The sequence below is a fragment of the Rasamsonia byssochlamydoides genome (genome assembly GCF_041956645.1).
Source record: "Rasamsonia byssochlamydoides strain NRRL 3658 unplaced genomic scaffold VTN77scaffold_74, whole genome shotgun sequence".
Classification (NCBI taxonomy): Eukaryota; Fungi; Ascomycota; class Eurotiomycetes; order Eurotiales; family Trichocomaceae; genus Rasamsonia; species Rasamsonia byssochlamydoides.
Window position 1 is genome coordinate 39,504 of NW_027192457.1, and position 21,135 is coordinate 60,638.

The 21,135-nt window shown below is 50.5% G+C and overlaps 8 protein-coding genes across 8 annotated transcripts; 5 read left to right on the top strand and 3 right to left on the bottom strand.

Annotated features, from left to right (window-relative positions):
- Positions 1–297: 297 nt before the first annotated feature.
- On the top strand, positions 298–2,620 carry VTN77DRAFT_8551 (uncharacterized protein; the record flags this gene model as incomplete). Its single annotated transcript, XM_069425061.1, has 4 exons — positions 298–387; positions 451–1,588; positions 1,651–2,193; positions 2,274–2,620. The coding sequence occupies 4 exons, from the start codon at positions 298–300 to the stop codon at positions 2,618–2,620; spliced, it is 2,118 nt and encodes a 705-aa protein (XP_069274541.1).
- Positions 2,621–3,840: 1,220 nt separating this feature from the next.
- VTN77DRAFT_8552 (uncharacterized protein) lies at positions 3,841–4,338 on the bottom strand (the record flags this gene model as incomplete). Its single annotated transcript, XM_069425062.1, has 1 exon — positions 3,841–4,338. The coding sequence occupies one exon, from the start codon at positions 4,336–4,338 to the stop codon at positions 3,841–3,843; it is 498 nt and encodes a 165-aa protein (XP_069274542.1).
- Positions 4,339–5,141: 803 nt separating this feature from the next.
- VTN77DRAFT_8553 (uncharacterized protein) lies at positions 5,142–7,759 on the bottom strand (the record flags this gene model as incomplete). The annotated part of the gene is made up of 6 exons (XM_069425063.1): positions 5,142–5,312; positions 5,372–5,626; positions 5,686–6,612; positions 6,667–7,009; positions 7,075–7,226; positions 7,292–7,759. The coding sequence occupies 6 exons, from the start codon at positions 7,757–7,759 to the stop codon at positions 5,142–5,144; spliced, it is 2,316 nt and encodes a 771-aa protein (XP_069274543.1).
- Positions 7,760–9,452: 1,693 nt separating this feature from the next.
- Positions 9,453–10,368, bottom strand: VTN77DRAFT_8554 (uncharacterized protein; the record flags this gene model as incomplete). Its single annotated transcript, XM_069425064.1, has 5 exons — positions 9,453–9,572; positions 9,658–9,849; positions 9,929–10,148; positions 10,257–10,265; positions 10,331–10,368. The coding sequence occupies 5 exons, from the start codon at positions 10,366–10,368 to the stop codon at positions 9,453–9,455; spliced, it is 579 nt and encodes a 192-aa protein (XP_069274544.1).
- Positions 10,369–10,790: 422 nt separating this feature from the next.
- Positions 10,791–12,145, top strand: VTN77DRAFT_8555 (uncharacterized protein; the record flags this gene model as incomplete). The annotated part of the gene is made up of 5 exons (XM_069425065.1): positions 10,791–10,931; positions 11,027–11,072; positions 11,128–11,208; positions 11,276–12,031; positions 12,093–12,145. 5 exons carry the CDS (start codon positions 10,791–10,793, stop codon positions 12,143–12,145), a joined length of 1,077 nt encoding a protein of 358 aa, XP_069274545.1.
- A 1,578-nt stretch (positions 12,146–13,723) lies between these two features.
- On the top strand, positions 13,724–14,915 carry VTN77DRAFT_8556 (uncharacterized protein; the record flags this gene model as incomplete). Its single annotated transcript, XM_069425066.1, has 3 exons — positions 13,724–14,222; positions 14,286–14,605; positions 14,715–14,915. 3 exons carry the CDS (start codon positions 13,724–13,726, stop codon positions 14,913–14,915), a joined length of 1,020 nt encoding a protein of 339 aa, XP_069274546.1.
- A 659-nt stretch (positions 14,916–15,574) lies between these two features.
- Positions 15,575–19,138, top strand: VTN77DRAFT_8557 (uncharacterized protein; the record flags this gene model as incomplete). The annotated part of the gene is made up of 4 exons (XM_069425067.1): positions 15,575–15,675; positions 15,793–16,163; positions 16,248–16,801; positions 16,874–19,138. The coding sequence occupies 4 exons, from the start codon at positions 15,575–15,577 to the stop codon at positions 19,136–19,138; spliced, it is 3,291 nt and encodes a 1,096-aa protein (XP_069274547.1).
- Positions 19,139–19,764: 626 nt separating this feature from the next.
- VTN77DRAFT_8558 (uncharacterized protein) lies at positions 19,765–20,553 on the top strand (the record flags this gene model as incomplete). Its single annotated transcript, XM_069425068.1, has 1 exon — positions 19,765–20,553. One exon carries the CDS (start codon positions 19,765–19,767, stop codon positions 20,551–20,553), a length of 789 nt encoding a protein of 262 aa, XP_069274548.1.
- Between the last annotated feature and the right edge of the window lie 582 nt (positions 20,554–21,135).

The following is a 21,135-nucleotide window of genomic DNA, read 5'->3' on the forward strand; positions in this document are numbered from 1 at the left end:
CAAGGATCCTGGAAGTTGGCGAGATGTGCTGTGCCTTCTTGGAGTTCCAGACACTATCAGGTTACACAATGGAGTCAATAGAAGGTGGCCAACATGGAAGGAGCTTGTTGCGATGGCCAAAGAAAGCACCTTCCAAATGTGGGAATTTGACGGAAAGTTACTTGGAGCTCTTTTCCAGTTCTCTGTTCTCAAACACTCATTGCTTACATGCCCATACAATACTGGTTTGGTTTTGACCTGAGATATTGTGAATTGTGAGACAACTTAGAGCAATTTGTGAATATCATAGGAGATGACATGGAGAATCTCTCTTCACCAGCCGAGGACTCTGTGACATCCTCCTACATGTCCAATCACCTTCACTGTGAGGAGGGTCTGGTCATCAATGTGAGAGACGCTTTCACTGTCTGAATCACAACAAACAAGTACACTGACGCACCAGTCACTCAGGATTTCACACGCTCCTTGACTGGTCCCAGTCCTGCTGTCTATCGATCTTCCGAGACAACTTCCTTTCCCACACCACCCTTCGCTCTCTCGCCGTTTGCCTTCGCATCTTTCTTCCTCTCACAGAGCAGAGTTCTCCTACAAGTCCCACCATTTCATCTCTCTACAGCACCTGATCTTCAGGAAGGGTCCTCTAAAATGAGCGACTTTCCTGGAGATCCTCAGCGCCCTGTTTTTGGCAAGGCTTCCTTTTCTGTCCCACAACAATATCCACCGCCAGAGCCCAGGGGAGGACCCCAACCCTCACTGGCCATGGAGCTCTCTAGTACTGGGAGAATCATGGAAACGAGCTCTGATGACCCTATGTTGGACGTCGCAGCCCATCCCAGCTCACTCGCTTCTCCTGCATTTGGAGTGTATGGGTCTGTTGGGCGTCCACTTGCTCTGTCGCAGCCTCCAAGTACTGGAGAGCGATCGCTGCATGCACCACCTGCTCTTGGGTTTTCACAGTGGGCAAATAACTCTGGATTTGCCCCTGTTCCTGAACCAGATGCTCTTCCAGGGATCGGTGTTCGTTCGATGAGCATTCCTCCGAGACCACCAGGATCTGCCAGCCTGGCGTCTATCGCTGGGCGTGAACAGCAGCTTATCCCTTATATAAAAAGGGAAGAAGGAGAAGATTCCAAGGGTGTGCTCTCTCAGCTTATCCCCAGGTCGCCGTTCGAGGTGGCTTTGCCTGTCCGGGGTAGTGAGACATCTGCTCCTCGACCCTTCGAGAGTTGGCCAGGTGTGGGCGAACAGATCGTCGGGGCATGTCCACGCCTCGGTGCACTTGATCCAAACAATTTGACAGCTAGTCAAGTTCTCTTTTACTTCGGTGTTTTGACCACCCAGCAGCCCCTTCATCCACAGTTCACTTTTAGCAGAGATGACACTAGTGGCAGATGGGGCGTCAAGCTCACCCTGTACGGTCAGACTCTGACGAAGCCGAACCTGTATGGGAGCAAGAGTAGCGTCAAAGTGGAGGTGTGTCGTGAGGCTTTAGGGCACTTGAAGGATGACTATGCGCAGTGGATTGTGCCAGATGAGCCTAACGAATGTCTCACCGCGCCAGAGTGGAAATGGGCTGAATTGCTTGAGGGTAATAGTGTCACCTCTGTGCAAGTTGCATCCTGTGATATATATTAGCTGACAAGGAGAAAGATCACTGCAAGCAGGAATTGATACCTCTCCCAAAATACACGAGATATACCCACGAGAATGGATATCGCTACGAGGCGGAGCTGCCAGGCACCTCAGCCTTTGGAGTCAGAAAGTTTTACAGGACGGAGAAGGATGCAATTGAAGCTGCCGCCCACAGGGGCTTATATCTGCTCCTTGTCAATGACCTAAATGATGCTAACACTTTTCCAGGATCCTCAATGTTGACACAGAATGGTGAGAAGCTGCTATCATTGGTCCCTAGAGCACTTCCAAGCCAGCCAACATATGGAAATCAATCTGGAAACATGAATGATTTCCCTATTCTCCATCAATCCCAATCGAAATCGTCAAGAGCGCGCAAAAGCCGTGGCTCCAAGAAGAAGAAGAACGGGCCCCCCGCAAACTTGATTCCCCTGCAGCGGTCTCGGATAATGCCAATCGAAGTCAAGAACCAGTCACAGCAACAGAGCAGATGGAGTGTATCGCCGAAGAGTCTGAGGCGTGAAATCAGATCGGAGAATACGTATAGTGCACAGCTTCAAAGTAAAGCTTACCCTTCTTCAATAGCACTTCATATGAGTCTCATTCTGACAAACCCGCCGCCTCTGGTGGCCTCTGAGCAGAAACCTGCAAGCTTCTTGAACTGGGATATCCCAGCATTGATATCACCAGAACCAATGGGAGTGTCAACGGACAGTACTGTGTTAAGGCCTCTTTTCCTCACGATCCGTTTCTGTCTCGGGCTAGCGCCGACGGCGTATTCGAAGCTGTCCACGGTGACATGAATGCAGCGAAGGAAACATGTTGCCGAAAAGTGGTGGAGTACCTGATTCAGCTGGTTGAAGAGGACGCTACCATCGAACGAGAGGCTCGTGAACAGCGTGAGAAAGTTCTGAATTGGCCTGGAGCGGCCATGGCTGGGTATGTTCAGCGGACTCTCCACGAATCTCGATCAAACAGTGCACAATAGTCGATTAATTACACGCTGAAGGGCAGGACCAATTGTGAGTATCCCAATTGGTCAATTCATTGTTGCTCAGGCTGTAATGAATCTTCGTTGTGCATGTGTAGTATCCCTTCTTAACTGTCTCGTCATTTACTGATTAATCCTCAGTTAGTCATATTCAAATGTTGCCAAGATTGAGAGACGGAGATATCGGTGAATAGATGGCGCACAAGGTATCAAGCTTATCGAGCTTGTCTGCAGATCCTTTCTCAAGTGATGCACCCGGCTTTGACGTCATTTCCATCTGCCACACAGTACGAGTACAGCACAGGCGAGCGAAGCATCTCCCAAAGTTTATGCTTGATTTCATTTACATCCCAAAAGGAAAAAAAAAAGAGGAAAAGGGAAAAAAAAGGCAAAAACAAGTGCAATTAAAGTATAACTATTTCTTCCACTCTTCTTCCCTTTTAGCATGAGACTTCTGCAATCAGATTTAAATCGTTAAAATTAAATCCTTCCCAATTAAAGCAGCCCCCAACTCCATCTTATACTCCCGAGAGTCAACTTGACTTATTTTAGTATCCGCTCTTTTAATACTTTCTTGGTTGTATGCGTCTCCTTGCCCTAGAGCGGGAAAAAAAAAGATATGACCCTTGTTCCAATCGAGTAAACTCAGCTCTCTTTTTTTTTTCTTCTTATCGTATCACAAGCCTTCCAGGTCTCGCTTCGCTCGACTGAGAGAATACTTGGTCTATGTATGCCTGGGGCGTACCTATCTATAGGAGGTATGAATTTTTTATATTATCTATCTAATTTCAAGGCAGGGGGCTGCCTACTCATATTGCTTGCTTACAATAGGTATTCTCTTCACCATTTTTTTTAGGTTTTATTACAGTATTATCTACTTTTCTAGGTGGGCCCCCTTACCTATATTCTTCCTTGCTACAGCATGTCCCTTGGTAATAGCCTAATATATTCCCTTTTGCCAATTTGTATATCTCCTGCTGATAATGATAGGGGATAGGCAGATCCTATGGATTTGGTGTGGTATACTTATGTATATATATGTTGCTTTTTGCACCAATGTGACATGCGATGCCTCCCCACTCACATCCTTGAATTGTGAAGTCCACAGCCTGTTACTGACTAAAAAATGAGAACTTCTACGACAATGTTGCAGATGAGAGAAAGTGGAATTTTTTTTAAAAAAAAATGATTATCATGATAGCTAGAAGAAGCAGAAGCTAGAAGCAGAAGTAGTACGATTGAAAGACCCATTCATTCATTGGGTAGGTAGATACTGACTGACTGACATTGGGGAGGCGAAGGGTTGTTCTGTTGTTTTTTTTCTTTTGAAAGAAAAGACAAGACACCTTGCAGATGGAACGAACAGGTGGCTTTGTCAGAAAAGATATGTAGTGTAGGTAGGGTAGGTAAGTATGGAGGCACCAACAGCGGAGACACACAGACAAAAAAGAGAAATGGTATATATCACTGAGCTCACACAAAAAAAAAATAGCAGGCAACAAATGAAATAATAAAAGGCATTGGAGGCAGGTAGGTCCAGGGCAAAAAGGGGAAAAAAAGGAAAAATAGAAACCAGGCGATCGATTGAGATGAGACATGACAAAACACACACACGCACATTCGCCAACGTAAACACCATCAGGCGCTCCGGAAAAAGAAAAAAAAAATCTTTGTCCCTCTTTTCGAGTCAAACCGCACAGCACCGTTATCATCATTTCTCATACCAGAAGAAAACTAATACCAAAGGGGAAAAAAACCCTATTAAAAAAATAGAATCGAGAAAACTCCCCTTGTGACTGAGACTGCCAAGAATAGAGAGAGAGAGGGAGGGGGAGGGGAAGAGAAGAGCGAAATTTGATGAGAGGAGGTAAAGTAACCGAAAACATGGTGAAATAATCATTCCGCATGAAATTTTTCCACTCGGAGCGGAGTAAAGCGAAATTAGACTTTTCCTATCCTACTCGTTTTTCATGTTCATGCAATCCAATCTCAAGCAATCGCGTCCAGTTCGCAAACTTCACCGTCGGCGAGTTTCGCCGGATCAAGTAGGAGGAAAAGTTCAGAGATCGTCAGATCTGCTTCAAACAGCAAAATACGTGATGTACATATGGTGGCTGACAGTGAGAAAGCAGACCAGGAGAAAATCTTAACAAACACAGGCAGCTACCAAAGTTCAAGGTCAAAAAAACATGTCAGAAGAAAATACAAGATGGAAAACCCAAGTTCGCGAAACAGGGTGCAACCCTTTTGAGTGTATCCTGCCGCTACTTGCTAAAATGTGAGATGAAAGGGAAATTGATACAAAACACCGGGTCTCAGGGAACACATCCGATAGCCTGGCAAGAGAAAAAATAAGACGTTCGAGAATATTAAAAAGAAGAAGCCCGGGAAAAGACTGAGAAATCGATAACAAAGAAAACAGCAATAAAGTGGCAGGTCGGTGAACACACGAGAAGAGATGTACAAATTTGGGTATAAAGGATGATAGAAACTGAGATTATATCGATTAAGCCTCCGCTCACAACCCATCTCCGGCACCGGTTTCGACACTATCAGTTGGATATGATATGTTCGGGTCAAATCCAAATCCTGCGGTATCTGCGTCAGTATTGAGGAATGTGTCGAAGTCGAAATTCTCCAGAATATCTGGATTCTCCAGAGCGCTAAAATCGAGATTGAAAGCCGAAGCCTAAGGATCTTCGTCAGTAAACCTTCTCCACCAAGACGAGTCCATCAGGAGAGCCATACATCTGGGATATTGAGGTCATTGAATGATTGTTGGTTCGGATCTGGCTGCTGCTGAACCATGGGCTGAGGAGCCGGGGCCGACGTCGGCTGTTGCTGCGTCGAAGTCGTTGCGCTCGTTCCCGTCTTGTTGAAGGAGTTGGGGTGCTGAGGAGTAATCGGGGTCGAGGGCGTCGGTGTAGGGGGAGGTTCCGCTTCGGAGGACGGGGTCGCGGCGGTGTTCGCATTCGCAGCGGTGGTTGCCTTCTTTGAAGGCCGCTAGGATCGTGCTCAATAAAGATGATGGAAGTACCGGGGAGGAATTGGGGATACTGTACCTTCCTGTTATCTTTGGTATCTTTCTTGCCTTTTGGAGCCGGCTTGTTCGCTTGCTGAGGCGTCGGAGGCGCTGCGGCACCGGGTTGAGGCGACGCGGGCTTATTGGCACCCCCAGCGGGCGGAGCCTGAGGAGGTGGCATCGCGTTCCTTTCCTGGGGCGTCCCAGCCGGCTGAGGCTGGTTCGCGGGCGACTGCTGGGGCACCATCGGCTGTCCCTGCGGGCCTTGCTGCTGCTGCTGTTGCGGCTGCTGCTGCGGCTGCCAGTTTCCGCTGGGCATCCGGTTGCCAGCTCCCGCTTGCTGTGGTCGGCCCATGGCATCCACAGCCTGGCCCATCTGAGGTCCATTAAACCCCGGATTGGAGCTTGGGGGTCGCATATTGGGACCAACCATGCCATCCGGCTTCATGAAGAAAGGACCGCCGCCCATCTCCGGCGGCATCTGACCACCATTGAAGTTCATGGATGCCGGGGAGCCGCGGCCCTGCATGCCTTCTCCGGCGCTTGGGGAACCTGGCAGACCAGTTTGGGGCATCTTCGGAGTTCCCCTCTTCATCTGCTCACTTGGATTCGGAGACGTTCCCGCCCTGCTGCCCTGGGGCGAGGTGCCCGGAGGCAACCCCTGCTGCCCCGGCATCGGGGGCTGGCCGTCAGCACGCGCCATGCTATCCTGCTCTTGACGAGCCATCATCAAACGTCGCTTATTCTGCTGTTCGAGCAGCATGAGCTGCATTTGATAATCCTGGAGAGCATGGTTGCCGCTCTGACTGCCAGGTGTCTGCATTCCAGGCCGCACCTGACCCATCTGGCCGTTCGCGCCATAGTACTCCCCACCCATGGGCAGCATACCCTGACCGTCCGGCATAGGTGGCATCAGGTCATTTTGGTTTGGCATGACACCGGGATTCATCAAGCCGTTCGGCATGCCCTGGTTATTCATTGCTGAGCGCGAGTGATGAAGAGCCAAGTTCTGAGCATATACCTGGATGGATTTCTGCTGCGCAGCCGGACCCGACTGCTGGAAAGCCTGAAATTGTGCGGGATTCATTCCCCGCGGATTGATCCCATTCTGCATTAACAACGCCTGGGGGTTGGGCTGCCCCGGCATACCCTGGCCCTGCCCACGGCCGTTGGGTGCCATCTGCTGTCCGTTCATGTGTGGTCCTTCAAGGCGAGGTCGTTTCGAAGGAGATGGAGCATTTTCTGCCGACGATGGGGACTGTGGACGATGCCCATTCATGTCCATGTCCGAATGTTCTCGTTGCATCTGATGCATCATCTGGACCTGCTGGTTTTTCTGAATTTGGGCCATTTGTTGGGGTGTCCTGTATAATCTGTTAGGTAAGGCTCTGAAGCAGGGATGCAAGATCAACAAACGGGGTGAACGTACAACCCGGCGGTGTTGTTTTGTAAGACGGTCTTTTGTAGACTCGGTGGAATCGCGCCATTGCGACGCATGTTAAGCTGAGCCATCTGGCCGGGCATCATCGCGGGCTGACGTAAGAATTGGTTCTGCTGCTGTTCCCTTAAGCGCAGCATTTGCTACGAGAGTATCAGTTGAATCAGTAGGACATCACAAGCAGCGAGGAACCGCGGACGAGACCAACCTGGGTGTGCTGAACATATTGCCTAGCTTCATTCGTGAGGCCTTTTTTCCGTTGCGCCCAGAAAATATCCCAGAAGAGACTGAACCAGTCAAAAAGGAAAGACTGCTGGCTATCATTGGGGACATTGGGACGGGGAAGATCGTCAGGGATTTTCATTTTATCACCGTCCTTGCTGTCCGCCATGGCGGTATCGGATTCAACCCCATTCACGTCGCCGTCACGACGGTTGCCCGGACTTGTTTTCGCGTTTGGGTCGGTATTCAACTTTATGGACTCATCTTGCAGAAGAGCTCTCGCGCAGTCATGGTGGCCTCGCTTCAGGAAGTAGTCGTAAATACACGTATTAAGCTGGATGAGTAAAGCCTCCTGGGACTGAGGCTCGTTCCGGGGAGCCGTCGAAGCACTGTTCATCATAGGCACTCCGCCCATGGGGCCACCCGGCCCCGGATTCATCCCGGCGACGTTCATTTGGTTCATGGCTGAGTAGCCAAATGGGCCACTTCCACCTCAGTAACCCCTGCACAAGGGGCAGCCACGTGCTTCAATAGGTAACGATGTATGTGGACCGTAGTACAGCGGTATGGAAGGATTCTTTCAGGTGCGCGACAGGGCGGTGATAAACAATCTCCACCCTGACGTCGCGACAAACGGAGCCAACCAAAACGACAGATATAGGAACGCCCCCAATTGAAGAAGACCCTCTATGATATGGGGAAAAGGCTCGTCCCAGATCGGCAAGAGCAGGGAGTGCGAGCGTGTCGAGTATGGCGAGAAAAAATAATGGTAGGAGTCGCGACCACGACCAGAGTCGGGCTCAGGACAGGCGACGATATTAAAGAGTGTAGAGGATCAAACGTGGCAAACGGGGCCAACCTGAAGGCCCAGACGACGAGGAATGATGGAAGGAAAATGGTCTGATGTCTAATGATGAACGGAAGAAATAAACGGAGGAGGTCAGACGGAAGTGAGAGGCGCACGACGCTGATCCGGATACGGAACAGCGCTTAGGGAGGCGAGACGAGACGAGAGAGAACACACCCGGCTGTGGGTGGCACAAGAGAGAGGACAGGGAGGAGGGGGGAAAGAACCACAAGAGGGAGAAAAGAAATCGCGTTGCCCTCAGGGAAGGGGGGGGGAGACCCTGGTTGTGATGCGAGACTCAGTCAGCTCAGAGGTTGGGCAGGATAAGAGAGAGGGTCAGGGAAGATGGTGGATCTCCAGTCTTTTTTGGGGGGGTGGGAGGCAGAGAGGATACCTCGAGACTGGCGGGCGCGGTGCCTGGGAGAGCGCTGGGTACGCTTCTGCGTGGCTCGGTCGGCGTTATTGGCGTGCTGGCGCTCAATCGGCGCGGATAAACCTACCGGAGCTTAAGGGAGGCTGGGAGGTGCTGCGATGCGCGTAGTCCTGGTCACGCTCAGCACCCGACACCGCGGGTCGCCAGCGCCAGCAGGCAAGAGCGATGGCGGCGGACTGCGAGCGAGTGGGTTTCCGTAACCGGTGGAGGCTGGGGGAGCCCAGCAGGTCGCGGGGAACTTGGACGATTGCAACGGAAAAACAAAGAGCCACGTCTGTCTCCGACTGCCGAAGAGAGAAAGCGCAATCTCGCGACGCTCACTGCAACGAAATCCTCTGCAAGAATGAGAAAGCAGGAGAGAAGAGATGGCCAAGATATTGCCTGGTAGATGCGCGACGAGGGGCCGAGTCCTGACACCGCCATCTCGCGCGCACTCTTCAGCACGGATGACTGACGGGTGGGGCGACGGTGCCATTTAGGGAATAGCGCATCACGTGGGGCCCCTCCAGAGGTGTCTATCTGCTCTATCAGAGACCTGTACAACACTACATCGCGATGATATGGCACAGCTACGGAGCACGTCCCTGGAATGCTCTCACGTGCGAAGCAAGAGGAAATTGACGCGGAGCATTTCGGCGCCTGGCATTAACCTAGATGCGCAATCATATCGTTTCAGAGCAGGGGTTCTTTGAGACCTCATTCTTCCCCGGGAAAACCACTCATGCCACATTCAATTACCCAGTACAAGCATGCGTTAGTTTTTCAGATAATTTCAACAAGCTCATGGCATGACCGCCTTGTCTACAACGCCAGACGCCTCGGATCATCCAAAGTAGAAACACGCCGATGTATGTACATACATACATACTATTCATCATCCGGGGGCATCTCGTCCTCAATATATCTCACCAACGATACCCGCATTTCAGTGGTGTCATCGCCCCGTAGAACATCGCTGACAAAATGGCATTCCACCTGCATCTGAACCTGCACGGACAGATTGATCAGGACATGCCCATGCAGGTGTATATCGAGAGCAGCAGAGAAGGGTAGATCGCGGGACCCCACTTACCATCTCAAGCGCCCCTCGCAGCACTCCACACAGGATATTCGAGAACCAAAGTTCATCCTGTGCCCGGCCGTCGTCTGGGAGTTCGACAAAGTCGGCCAGCGGATTCTCCTCAAAGACTAAGGAGAATTGTTTGTTGTCACTGGTCCAATTGGTGACAGTCGGGGTAATGTTCAGGAAGATCTTGAACCCCACCTGTCCAGCGTTGTAGGCAGTCAGCGGCGGGCACATCACTACGTTGCTGGTGGTAGCTCCTGTCACCGGTCTGGCATACCTTCGAGATCATATCCGCCGTCTCACGGAAGTTGGCGCATCGGCCCATATTCGACTTAGCCAGAAAATCTTCAATCAACCTCATCCCGATATTGTATCCCATCTTATCCAGCTGCTTATTGACCTCATGGTAGTCTCCATCGTAGTCTTGACATAGCTGTGCGACGAGTGTGCCATAAGTGAGAGTCACTAATTCAGCGTTGACCTTGTCGACCTTCGTCCTAAGTCGTCCTCGTGGTCAGCCTAGGGTCGCCTTCCGGAGCAAGAACGAGATAGGGCAGTTCCTGGTCAGAGACGCGGAAAACTGTTGGGCCAAGCAGCTTACTGACTTCCAGATCCTGATCATAAAGTGTAAAGTGGTTAGTACACGTTACCAAAGGGAATGCATGTAGGACCAACTCACTCTTCCCCTATTCGGGACGCCTTGGTTGCGGTAGACATAACTGCAGCGGGTTAGTCTTCCAGAGAGGCCTCCAAATAACGGAGCAGCTGGCGCTGATATGTCTGGCGTCAGGAGATGTGAGTAGGATGATTGCACTCTTTATATTCCCGGCAACTACTGCAACCCCACGTCCAAGATGTGCGACCGAACGGAGCCTCCGAGCGGAGTTTCAGCTTGCTGTGGCTTTACTGTACTTGGGTCCAAGTAGCCGCCGCCCGCGTTTAGCGCGTCTAGCTTTTTTCGCATTGACTTCCCGCGCTTATGGTCAACTTGAACCCACCACCAGAAGCTTTGCCAGTTTGGTCCGCCACGTCCAACGACCGCATCTCCTCCTCCCGCCAAACGAATACATTCTCCCTTTTCTTTTTGTATCGGACATTGGATTAAAGGCCTTCATCCACACGTATTGTATATTGCGGTCATGTCTGGAGAGAAGCGTCCCGCTCCAGACGCATTCGGTTCGTCGAATCAGCTCGTGATCAAACGGCAGAAATCAGACGGCAACCTCAATTCAAATGCTCTTGCAGTGAGATCTGCTCAAAATGGCGCGCTTGTGCAGGCTGTATGTCACCCACCTTTTCTCTACATCTGGCCTCTTTGTGGTCCATCCTCCATGCCCTTCAGGTCAGCGTTTTACTGACGGTAGCTACTTTGTAGATTCCCCGTACGAGTGGACTTGCGGCTCCGATCATGGAGCTCTCAGGTAAGCCCTGGTTGTACTGTGTCCACGATTGAAAAGCTGATCCATGGTTGGAAAGGTCACTCGGGGGAGGTATTTGCGACACGGTTCGATCCGACGGCACAGAATATCGCATCCGGCTCGATGGACCGAAACATCAGTATGTTTTCATGTACACCAGACACCTTTGAAGCTCGAGAATTTTCTAACTGCTTTGTCTCTTCCAGTGCTCTGGCGGACTTACGGACAATGCGAAAATTATGGCATTCTGACAGGCCACAAGGGAGCAGTCCTCGATCTACAATGGTCGCGAGACTCACGGGTGATCTTCTCAGCATCAGCTGACATGACGCTCGCGAGTTGGGATTTGGAAACTGGCCAACGGATCCGACGACACATGGGCCATGAGGAGATCATCAACTGTTTGGACATCAGCAGGAGAGGTCAAGAGTTGTTGGTTAGCGGAAGTGACGATGGTTATATCGGCATCTGGGACCCACGACAAAAGGACGCGCTCGACTTTCTCGAGACAGAATTTCCGATTACCGCCATCGCTATGTCTGAGGCTGGGAACGAGATATACAGCGGAAGTATCGACAATGATATCAGAGTCTGGGATATACGCAAGAAGGCCGTGGTGTACACGTTAGTCGGGCACACCGATACGATATCATCCCTACAGGTCTCCCCTGACTCGCAAACTCTACTTTCAAACTCCCACGATTCGACAGTCCGAACTTGGGATATTCGACCCTTTGCGCCTACGAATCGTCACATCAGGACATATGACGGTGCCCCCGTTGGCCTGGAGAAGAACCTCATCCGCGCCAGCTGGGATCCAAAGGGCGAAAAAATTGCTGCTGGGAGTGGCGATAGAAGTGTTGTTGTCTGGGAGGTGAAGACGGGGAAACTCCTTTACAAGCTTCCCGGCCACAAGGGCACTGTCAACGACGTCCGATTCTCCCCCAATGATGAGCCCATCAGTAAGTGAAATTACTTTGTCTTATCATGGACTGTTTTTGTCTTTTGCTAACCGATCTATAGTTGTTTCTGGCTCGTCTGATCGAAATATCGTGCTGGGTGAACTCGGAAAGTAATCACGTCTGAAAGGTTTTCAATTACAATCACTTAGTGTTTCTTCCCCGCAGATGATATACCCCCGGGTCTGCTGGTAACAGGTTGACGCGGGAGACAGTAGCACCTTCCACGACTGATATCCTGGCTAGGGGCTACCAGACGAAGGCACCTCCAGCAACATCATATGAGGACGCCGAAGACTTCCTCTTCGGCCCTGAGAGGACATTGATACGGGCTAGGTCGTGAAACTTCTCGCTGCAGCTGTGGCTTAGAGGGACTGCGTCCAGTCGGACAATTCGGTTCGACTGTCTGCAGGGAGGAGAATTATTTGATGCAATTCTCGAATTTTTACTGGCGGTACTGTAAATGTATGAGTAGTAAAAAGTGGTGTGTCTTCACACAGTAACTTTCCTGCAGAACTTGGGATCCTTTTTTTTTCTTCTCCTCCTCCTCCTTCCGTTGGCAAACTTTGGCAAAGATGGTGCATCTGCGATACTCCGTACAGACTCGAGTGCCCCCAATGAGGGCGCAAAATGCAAAAAAAAAATAATAAAAAAATAAAAAATAAAAGAGTAAATAAATAGTCACACTAGGTTTGTGAATGATAGATGATCGGAGAGAATAGGGTTTGCGAGTTTGAGATGGAAATAGAAACGGAAATACCGACTAAGGCTGATATAAGTCCAAGGATCCCTAGAATGGAACAATCATCACACGAGCCTCGTCCCTGCTGTGCACCGTGGAGGAGGGAGTGACGGTCATTATTGGCCAGTGCACGAGACTGGTGTTGCCTAGTGCCGCAACTCCGAAACAGTGGCTGGCTCCTAGTTCTGGCAGCAACAGCCTCCCAGTGTATCAGAAGAACGCATCTTCGTGCGATCAGAGATTGCCAAGCTCAGCACAGAACAGTAAATCGCTCGTAACTATCTCTCCCTTCGTCCCGAACGTAGGCTGTTGGCTCAAGGGTCTCTTTCCCTGCTTCCCTGCCCGATGATCGATCCCGTATCACACTGGGGAGTTCCCTGGTTAGAGCCTCGGATCCACGCAGTTTAACTAACTTAGACTCCAATCGTGCATCGCGGTTGTGTCGCAGGCTGGGTGACGGGTCCCAGAGCCGTTACCCGCAGCTTGGTTCCTTGGTCCTTGGGCAATAATGCAAACTCCTCCTGATAAGCTCCTGAGATCCCAACCCCAAAAGTTCTTTACTTTCATTGTACAGTAGTCTACTCCGTAAACTTCATCATTACTCGTCTGCATACAGAACGCCTCGAACTGCTGGACAGTCGAAGTCTGCATCTCTCTCTCATCTCCTTTTGTTTTATCTGCCTCTGTCGCTATCCTAATCCAGCAGCGGTGCTCAGCCAATGCCTCAGGCCCAGTCATTCATTTCCTGCACATTCGAGTCGTGACTTGCCGTCGACTATCCGATCTTGATCTTAATACCTCTCTGCCCAATATCCATCACTACGGGTTGCTGCCTGCTGCACTTCCCTATTCTCGGGATATAAATACAAATATTCTTCTGCTTCCACTTCGAGTGATTCTATGGCTTCTATTCCCGACCTAATGTCACCGTTCAATTGACGACCGTATCCGATATGGCGCTTCCTTTCTCATCTCCGCCCAATGCGGAAGGCAGGCCTCGTCGCGGTGGTCTCCGCACGCAGATCATGTCATTATTTGCGAGCAATAGTCGCCCAGCCTCACAGGCCCTCGAGGAACATCCGGCGTTGAGAAACAAGAACCGCCGACTCGGTCGTCGACTTCTTGGGTCCCGTGATGAAGGTCCAACGCGTCCAGGGAACGTGGCTACGGTGCAGTCTAGACCAACTCTCTCGTCGATACCTGAAGACACAGTTCCTCCTGCCGTTTCACCGGAAGATGCCTCCAGACCACCGCCTTCATCCAGCCATACTGGAAGGCATCGGAGTCGCACACAATACGTCGGAGCTTGGGTTCGAAAACCGCGGAGAAAACGTTCATATTCTGGCACGAGCGGAACGTCGTATCGGACTGCCCTTCAGGACAGGATCGTCCGGAAGAATTTGGTGACATGCATTCTTTTAGGATTATTGCTTGTAATCGTGGTGGCAATCTGTACGAGTTTCTTTCAACCTTTCATGAAGCATGCTAACTCGGTCTTTGTGACCTACTCTGCAGACCTGGGATTTGCCGTAGCTTTCAACTCGGTTGAAGGACAGGAGTTCCACATATTATTGATTCTCTTGATCATGATTTTCACAATATTTTTCTGCCATTCGCTCGCTCGCACTTGTATGTTGGTGACGCGCGCTGCAAAGCATGGATCTACTCTAGACCGGGTGCCCAGTACAGTCGGTCCGCTAGGCTACGCGCAGCCAGAACGCCCCATACCTATTGTCCTAGCTCGTGATGAAGAGATAGCAGCAGAGGGCCAGGGAGACGGTCAGGCGAAAGTAATTCCTCCTCCACCAGCATACGGTCTTTGGCGAGGCAGTGTGGTAAGTGTCCTGGTCATGCCGCACATATACTACGAGGAACTAGCCGATTTTACATCGATGCTATTCCATTCCCTTCTTTCAGCATCTGTATTGACAAGGAAACTTGCAGAGGATAAACCCTGACCTAATCTTCTGGCAACGAGTCGATGAGCCTATGTCCAAGACATCGGAGAGTGAGCAGCGCAGGCCGTCTACTGCCACTCGTCCCCCAAGTTACGCTTCTGATAATGGAGTGGATTACGTTATTGATGCGCAGCCGAGATCTACGGCTCCAGGCTCTTTCCCGTCAAAGCATGATCGATCGTCTTGACAGTGTACTGAGCCTTTCTAAGAATATTCTTTCTCGTTTCCTTGACAAATGGTGCGTCGCATTGGGATCTGTTTATTGTTTATAGTCGATTTTGTTGGGTGGAGTTTGCATTTGGAGTTGGGACTAGCTACATTCCATCTGTGATAAGGATATACCACAAGGCAAGGCGTTTGACATTTGTGTGTTACAGTTGACACGTCCGGATCAAGATTTTTTAAAATTCAAGTGCATATTGCATCAATGGGTATATTTTAAGAACAGCTTTATAAAACATTTAGGTTGTATGCGCGTCATAAGTTGTGAGGCGATGAGGACCTAGTTAATCAATTAATCTATGTAATTGTACGGAGTAGAGATAGGTGCGCGCTGATGTAAACTGAAAGGGTATATGTGGCCATATTGCTAGTCGAAGTATCATGCCGAAGTTAGCTTCTGGTCGCTCGCGAACTCGGTGACCACGAGCAACACGCGACCCAACAATTTCCCATCTCTGCAGACTTCACGCAGAGATAATTCATATCCTTTTTTTTCCCCCTTTTCTCTCTTTGAGGGCTCTGATATTTGCGCGACGTTCCCATGAGGATTGGCTAGAGTATTGGAAAGCCATATGATTTACATCTTTCTCTCCGGTGATGCGCACGCGATGCCGGTGCCCGCAGATGCCTGGCCTACCGTCAACATGGATGACTTTGGTCTTGCTGCTGTCGATATGGCTTGTCCAGGCCCAGGCCATGAGAGAGAGCCAAATTCGGGAGCTCAGGTATTTTACTGATACTCCCACCACTCTTCATGCGACCTCTCCGCACTCCTGACAAATATCAATTGATGATGCCGGGTTGGATTCGACGACTGACACGAAGCCCTTTTTTTGATATAGGAAAGAGACTGAACACATGTTCTACCATGGCTTCGACAATTATATGAAATATGCTTTTCCTGAGGATGAGCTCCGTCCTCTCTCGTGCGGTCCTCTGACGCGTGATCGTGAACATCCGGAACATATCGAGCTCAACGATGTCCTGGGGAACTATTCGCTCACCTTGATTGACAGCTTGTCCACCCTTGCGATTTTGTCCTCCAGTGAAGACGGCGGCACCAGAGCTTGGAGGTACTTCCAGGATGGCGTGAAGGACTTGGTGAGACTGTATGGCGACGGCACGGACGGCCCTTCTGGGCAAGGAGAGAGAGGACGAGGATTCGACATGGATAGCAAGGTCCAGGTTTTTGAAACCGTTATACGGGGTCTAGGTGCGAGTGAATCCACTGTTGCAGGGGTACTGTATGTACAACACAATGGTGCAATGGGCTGACAGCGCATTGGACATGTCGCAGGTGGTCTCCTCAGTGCGCATCTTTTTGCTGTAGGCGATCTCCCTGTTCGAGGCTACTCTCCTCCAGAAGAAGAAGCTTCCTTTGCGAAATCGTGGGACAAGAGCCATTTCCCGCCAGGTCGTCACGGAATCATATGGGAGAACGGATTCGTCTACGATGGTCAGCTCCTCAGACTTGCGCGGGATCTAGGTGATCGCATCCTCCCAGCCTTCTATACAAAAACAGGCCTTCCCTATCCCCGTGTGAATCTCCGGTACGGTATCCCGTTTTATCCAAATTCCCCTCTCAATGCGGGCACTTGGCATGGAAATGGCAACAGCGAATTCGATGCAGCGGGTCCCCAGTCTGAGCCGGAGATCACAGAGACGTGCAGCGCTGGCGCTGGCAGTCTCGTTTTGGAATTTACCACCCTAAGTAGACTAACAGGTGACGGACGCTATGAAGAGCTTGCGAAGCGAGCGTTTTGGGCGGTCTGGATGAGAAGAAGCGAGATTGGCTTGATTGGGGCTGGCATTGATGCAGAGACAGGAAGATGGGTAACTCCATACACCGGCGTACGTTCCCTACCCCCTTCTTCCAAGACCAAGACAGCTGCAGCTGGAGTTAACATCAGAGAACATTCATAGATTGGTGCGGGAATTGACAGCTTCTTTGAATATGCTTTCAAGTCTTATATTCTCCTATCGTCTGGGAAGCGCCCTGATTTCGATACTCACAGTCCCTGGCGTGCTTTGGACAATTACTATGTGCCGCTCAGTGAGGAGCATCACTCTGCTGAGGCCTTTCTTAAGGTCTGGCAGGATGCCCATGCTTCAATTAACCGTCATCTCTACCGTGGGCCCGGATACCAGCATCCTCATTTCGTGCAGGGAGACATTCACACTGGCGCTACGAGGGCCTTCTGGATTGACAGTCTCAGTGCCTACTATCCGGGCCTTCTCACCTTAGCTGGACACATTGAGGAGGCCACTGAAATCCACCTGCTGGCCACCGCTGTGTGGACGCGGTTTTCTGCCCTTCCAGAACGATGGAATGTTGCCACTGGAAACGTGGACGGCGGCCTTGGATGGTGGGGTGGACGACCCGAATTCATCGAGTCGACGTACTATTTGTATCAAGCCACCAAAGATCCCTGGTATCTCCACGTAGGCGAGATGGTCCTCAGGGATATCAAGCGGCGATGTTGGACTAGATGTGGCTGGGCTGGTCTCCAGGATGTCCGGAACGGTGAGCTGAGTGATCGTATGGAAAGCTTTTTCCTAGGAGAAACGGCCAAGTACATGTTTCTCCTATATGATCCGGACCATCCACTCAACAATCTCGATGCTCCCTATGTTTTTTCGACTGAGGGACACCCTCTCATTATTCCGAGGAATGGACCAGGTGGAGGCTCTCGCCGCCACAAAACGGAGCAGTCAGTCGCAGAAACTGGAGTGTGCCAGATCGCTCCTCCTTCTCCTCCCTTTGGTGCTTCTTCGACAGCAGCACGCTCGGACATCTTCCACGCTGCAAGTCTGGCGCGGCTGCACTTGATGCCGAGTCGAAACGAATTGGAAGGCGCTATAGTCGAATACGCTATTGATCATCCAAGTGTCACGCTCTCTGATCTGTTTTCGCCTTCCAACTACACCTTCTACCCATGGACGCTGCCGCCAGAGCTGGTGCCATTCAACGCGACGAGCTCGCCTATGGCCATCCGTCCTACACTTGACATTTCCTTCCCTAATCTGCCTGGCATGGTCGTCGGGCTAGGGTCCCTGGAACGTGTACGGGACGGGGTTTTGCTCAAAGCCATAGGAGGACTGCGATTAGGCATGGTCCAGGACGTGCCCCTGGAAGTCTCGTCTTCCTCTTACACAGAGGGCTTTCGAATCCAAGTGATCAACAATGTGCCACTTGGTAAGGATGAGAGGGTATATCTATCGCGCGAGATTACTTTTGATGTTCTGAATCCTAGCGACCCGAACTTCACCCGTATCCGCGACCCTGTCATGCTGGATATTGTCATTGACGTTGAGCCAGAGCTCTTCAACAGGGGAAATCATACAAGTGATTCTGTGGACCATGCTGCAACTGAACGACAAGAACGCATCATCCACGAGCACTCCACCTCGCTTGGCTCTTCCGACGACAAACTTGGCAGTGCCTACTCACATGCCGGAGGCATGAAAACTGCACTCTCGGCTCTTATGGAGCACGTATCCTCTATCCTCCGTGATGATATCCAGCCCTCGACACTAGGACTCTCGCAGTCCAAGGAGAAGCCTGCCCGAGTCTCCCTTCCAGCGATCACTTCTGTCGGCTCGGGCTCTGCACCGCTTCCCGATGTTGAGGAGGCGTCCATTTTTACATATTCGGGAAAGCCGTCCTCGGAGCGCTTGACGTGGTCAACCATCTACCTAGCTGATGAGGTATGCGACTACCGGCTTCCGCTTGACGTGGTACGCAATTACCAGGTGCTGGTCATCAAACGCGGCGGTTGCAGCTTCTCTCAGAAGTTGAGGAATATCCCTGCGTATGCGCCTTCAGGGTCCGCCATTCAGCTCGTCATTGTGGTCTCATATGAGGAATCTGAAGAGCTCGCCGCCGCGAGTAAATCAGGCAAAGACCTGAACATGAACCCGCGATCCTTTGTATCAACTTCCCCTCCCACCTCCCCGCTCTATCCTGCTGCCGCCATCCTTGCAGAACCGTTTTTGGTGCGCCCTTATCTGGACGAGGCCCAAGTCACCGCCGGTGGCATCCCACGACGCAATCCCATCAGTTTGGTCATGGTCGGTGGGGGAGACGATACCTACGCGCTACTGCGGAGTTCAACGGGCGTGGGCATCAAGCGACGATACATGATGCGCTCGCAAGGTGTGCCCATCACGAATCTGTACATTATATGATATGATCCCTCGATCCTGACGTATGTAGATGCCTGTTTTCTTTTGGCTGGGGAGAAAGGTTGTATAAAATGGAAATGGTATTTACTGTATTTTCAAGTAGAGAAAGAATTATCAGTTAAATAATTAGCACGAGCATGTTGGTTATACGTACTGCAGGTATGTACATCTCGCGGACACAATACACGTATGTCGCCAGAGTCAGGTCTGGCCAGCTGTGGTGAGGAGGAAAGGAAAGATGAGGGGTTGTCGATCACGTCTCTGCGGGGTACTCGGTGCTATGCAGTACATGATAAATTACCTACGGGCTACAACGAACAGTCGATGGATACGGTATCATTACAGCGGTGCATTCACCCTGTTCTCCAACTACATAGAAGACCATCTTACTTGATATTGAAGATTGGCTGCTTTCTACGGTTCCTCTTTCTGACCATCAGGTCGAGACGAGACGTATACAGATGAACAGTGTTGACTTGCTTAATTCTTGAATTCTTTCTAGCAATACAGTTCATTCATTTCATTTCACCTCGCGTGAGGAGGGTGATCAGGATCCTTCTGTTTCAGAATTTGGCCAGAACCAATATTGCGACAGAGATTAGGAGAAGATTGGCTTGGAGCTATACAGAATGCTTGACGGAGGAGCGTCAGCAGTCTCCTCTGCGGGAGGACAAGAGGACGTTGGCATTAACATAACAACGGCAGCTACAGCCGCGACAGCCAGAACTGCGGCTCAGGATGCATTATCGGATGATGTTGCAGAGATCCCCCCTACGCAACCGCGACCATTATATTTTGCGTACGGCTCCAACCTCTCCTACAGCCAGATGCGACAACGCTGCGAGCACGATCCCGAAAAATCAGGCAAACCGCTTGCGGTGGCCCGTCTGGACAGATGGCGCTGGCTCATCTGCGAGCGAGGGTATGCGAACGTCATCCCACCGGAAGAGCTGCGGGTTGGCCAGCAGGAATCTGAAGGAGAGAAGGTGCCCGTCTCAGGCGAGGAGGACGCCGTATTTGGCATCTTGTACGACATGACGCCTGAAGACGAATATCTGCTAGATTTTTACGAGGGCGTCGACCATAATGCTCCCGCAGCTCCTCTCCACAGCAAAGTCGATCGAAAGATCAGGCCCAGAGAACAAGGGTCGGGCGATTACAACAAGTGGTACGTGCCTGCGACAGTCACGAAATGGCTTACCGACGACGCCGACGACGACGACCAGGAAGGTCTTCTCTTGAAGAACGAAAAAACCATCACCGTTCTGGTCTACGTCGACGAAGAACATGTTCGCGTAGGGCCCCCCAAGACCGAATATATCGCGCGGATGAATCGCGCCATCAGGGAGTCTGTTGAACTGGGATTGCCGAGGGACTGGGTGGACAGTGTGATGAGGAAGTTTATCCCCGAAGTGTAGATTTAAACATTGTCGTTTTTGTTTAGAGGAGGTGTGGTATCGTTGCATTGATCCTCTTCTTCCAGTAGTGTTAAGTATACCATGACATGATTAGGTACAGGATACTCTGAATTGGTTGAGAATAAAGCACAGAAGCCCTACACGTCATTTGAAAAATAGATAAACAAACCAATAAACCAAACTAAAATAAAATCATATTTGCTCATACCAAACAGAATGGATAATGAGGAGATAGAGCTGGACAAACAATCCATAATCTTAGGTACCTAAACTTCTGTAGATAGACGGGTGTACACACTTAGTGGCTAGAGCTCATTATTATTTGAACAGTGTCTAAGCAAGAGAAAAGAGAAAAAATATATATATAAACCTGCAAAGAACAAGGGACAATAGAAACCATGTATGCTAATAGCACTCTGTTGTATCATCAGCAAGTCAAAATTACCCCTCATTGTTACTACATTATTCATGAGATCCTACCTAATCAACCTGTCTGGCAACAATGCAGCCAATGCCTATTTAAACTTTGAGATAGATAGCTTTCCTGCAGCAGTAGTGATACATAGCGTACTGCACTGCGTG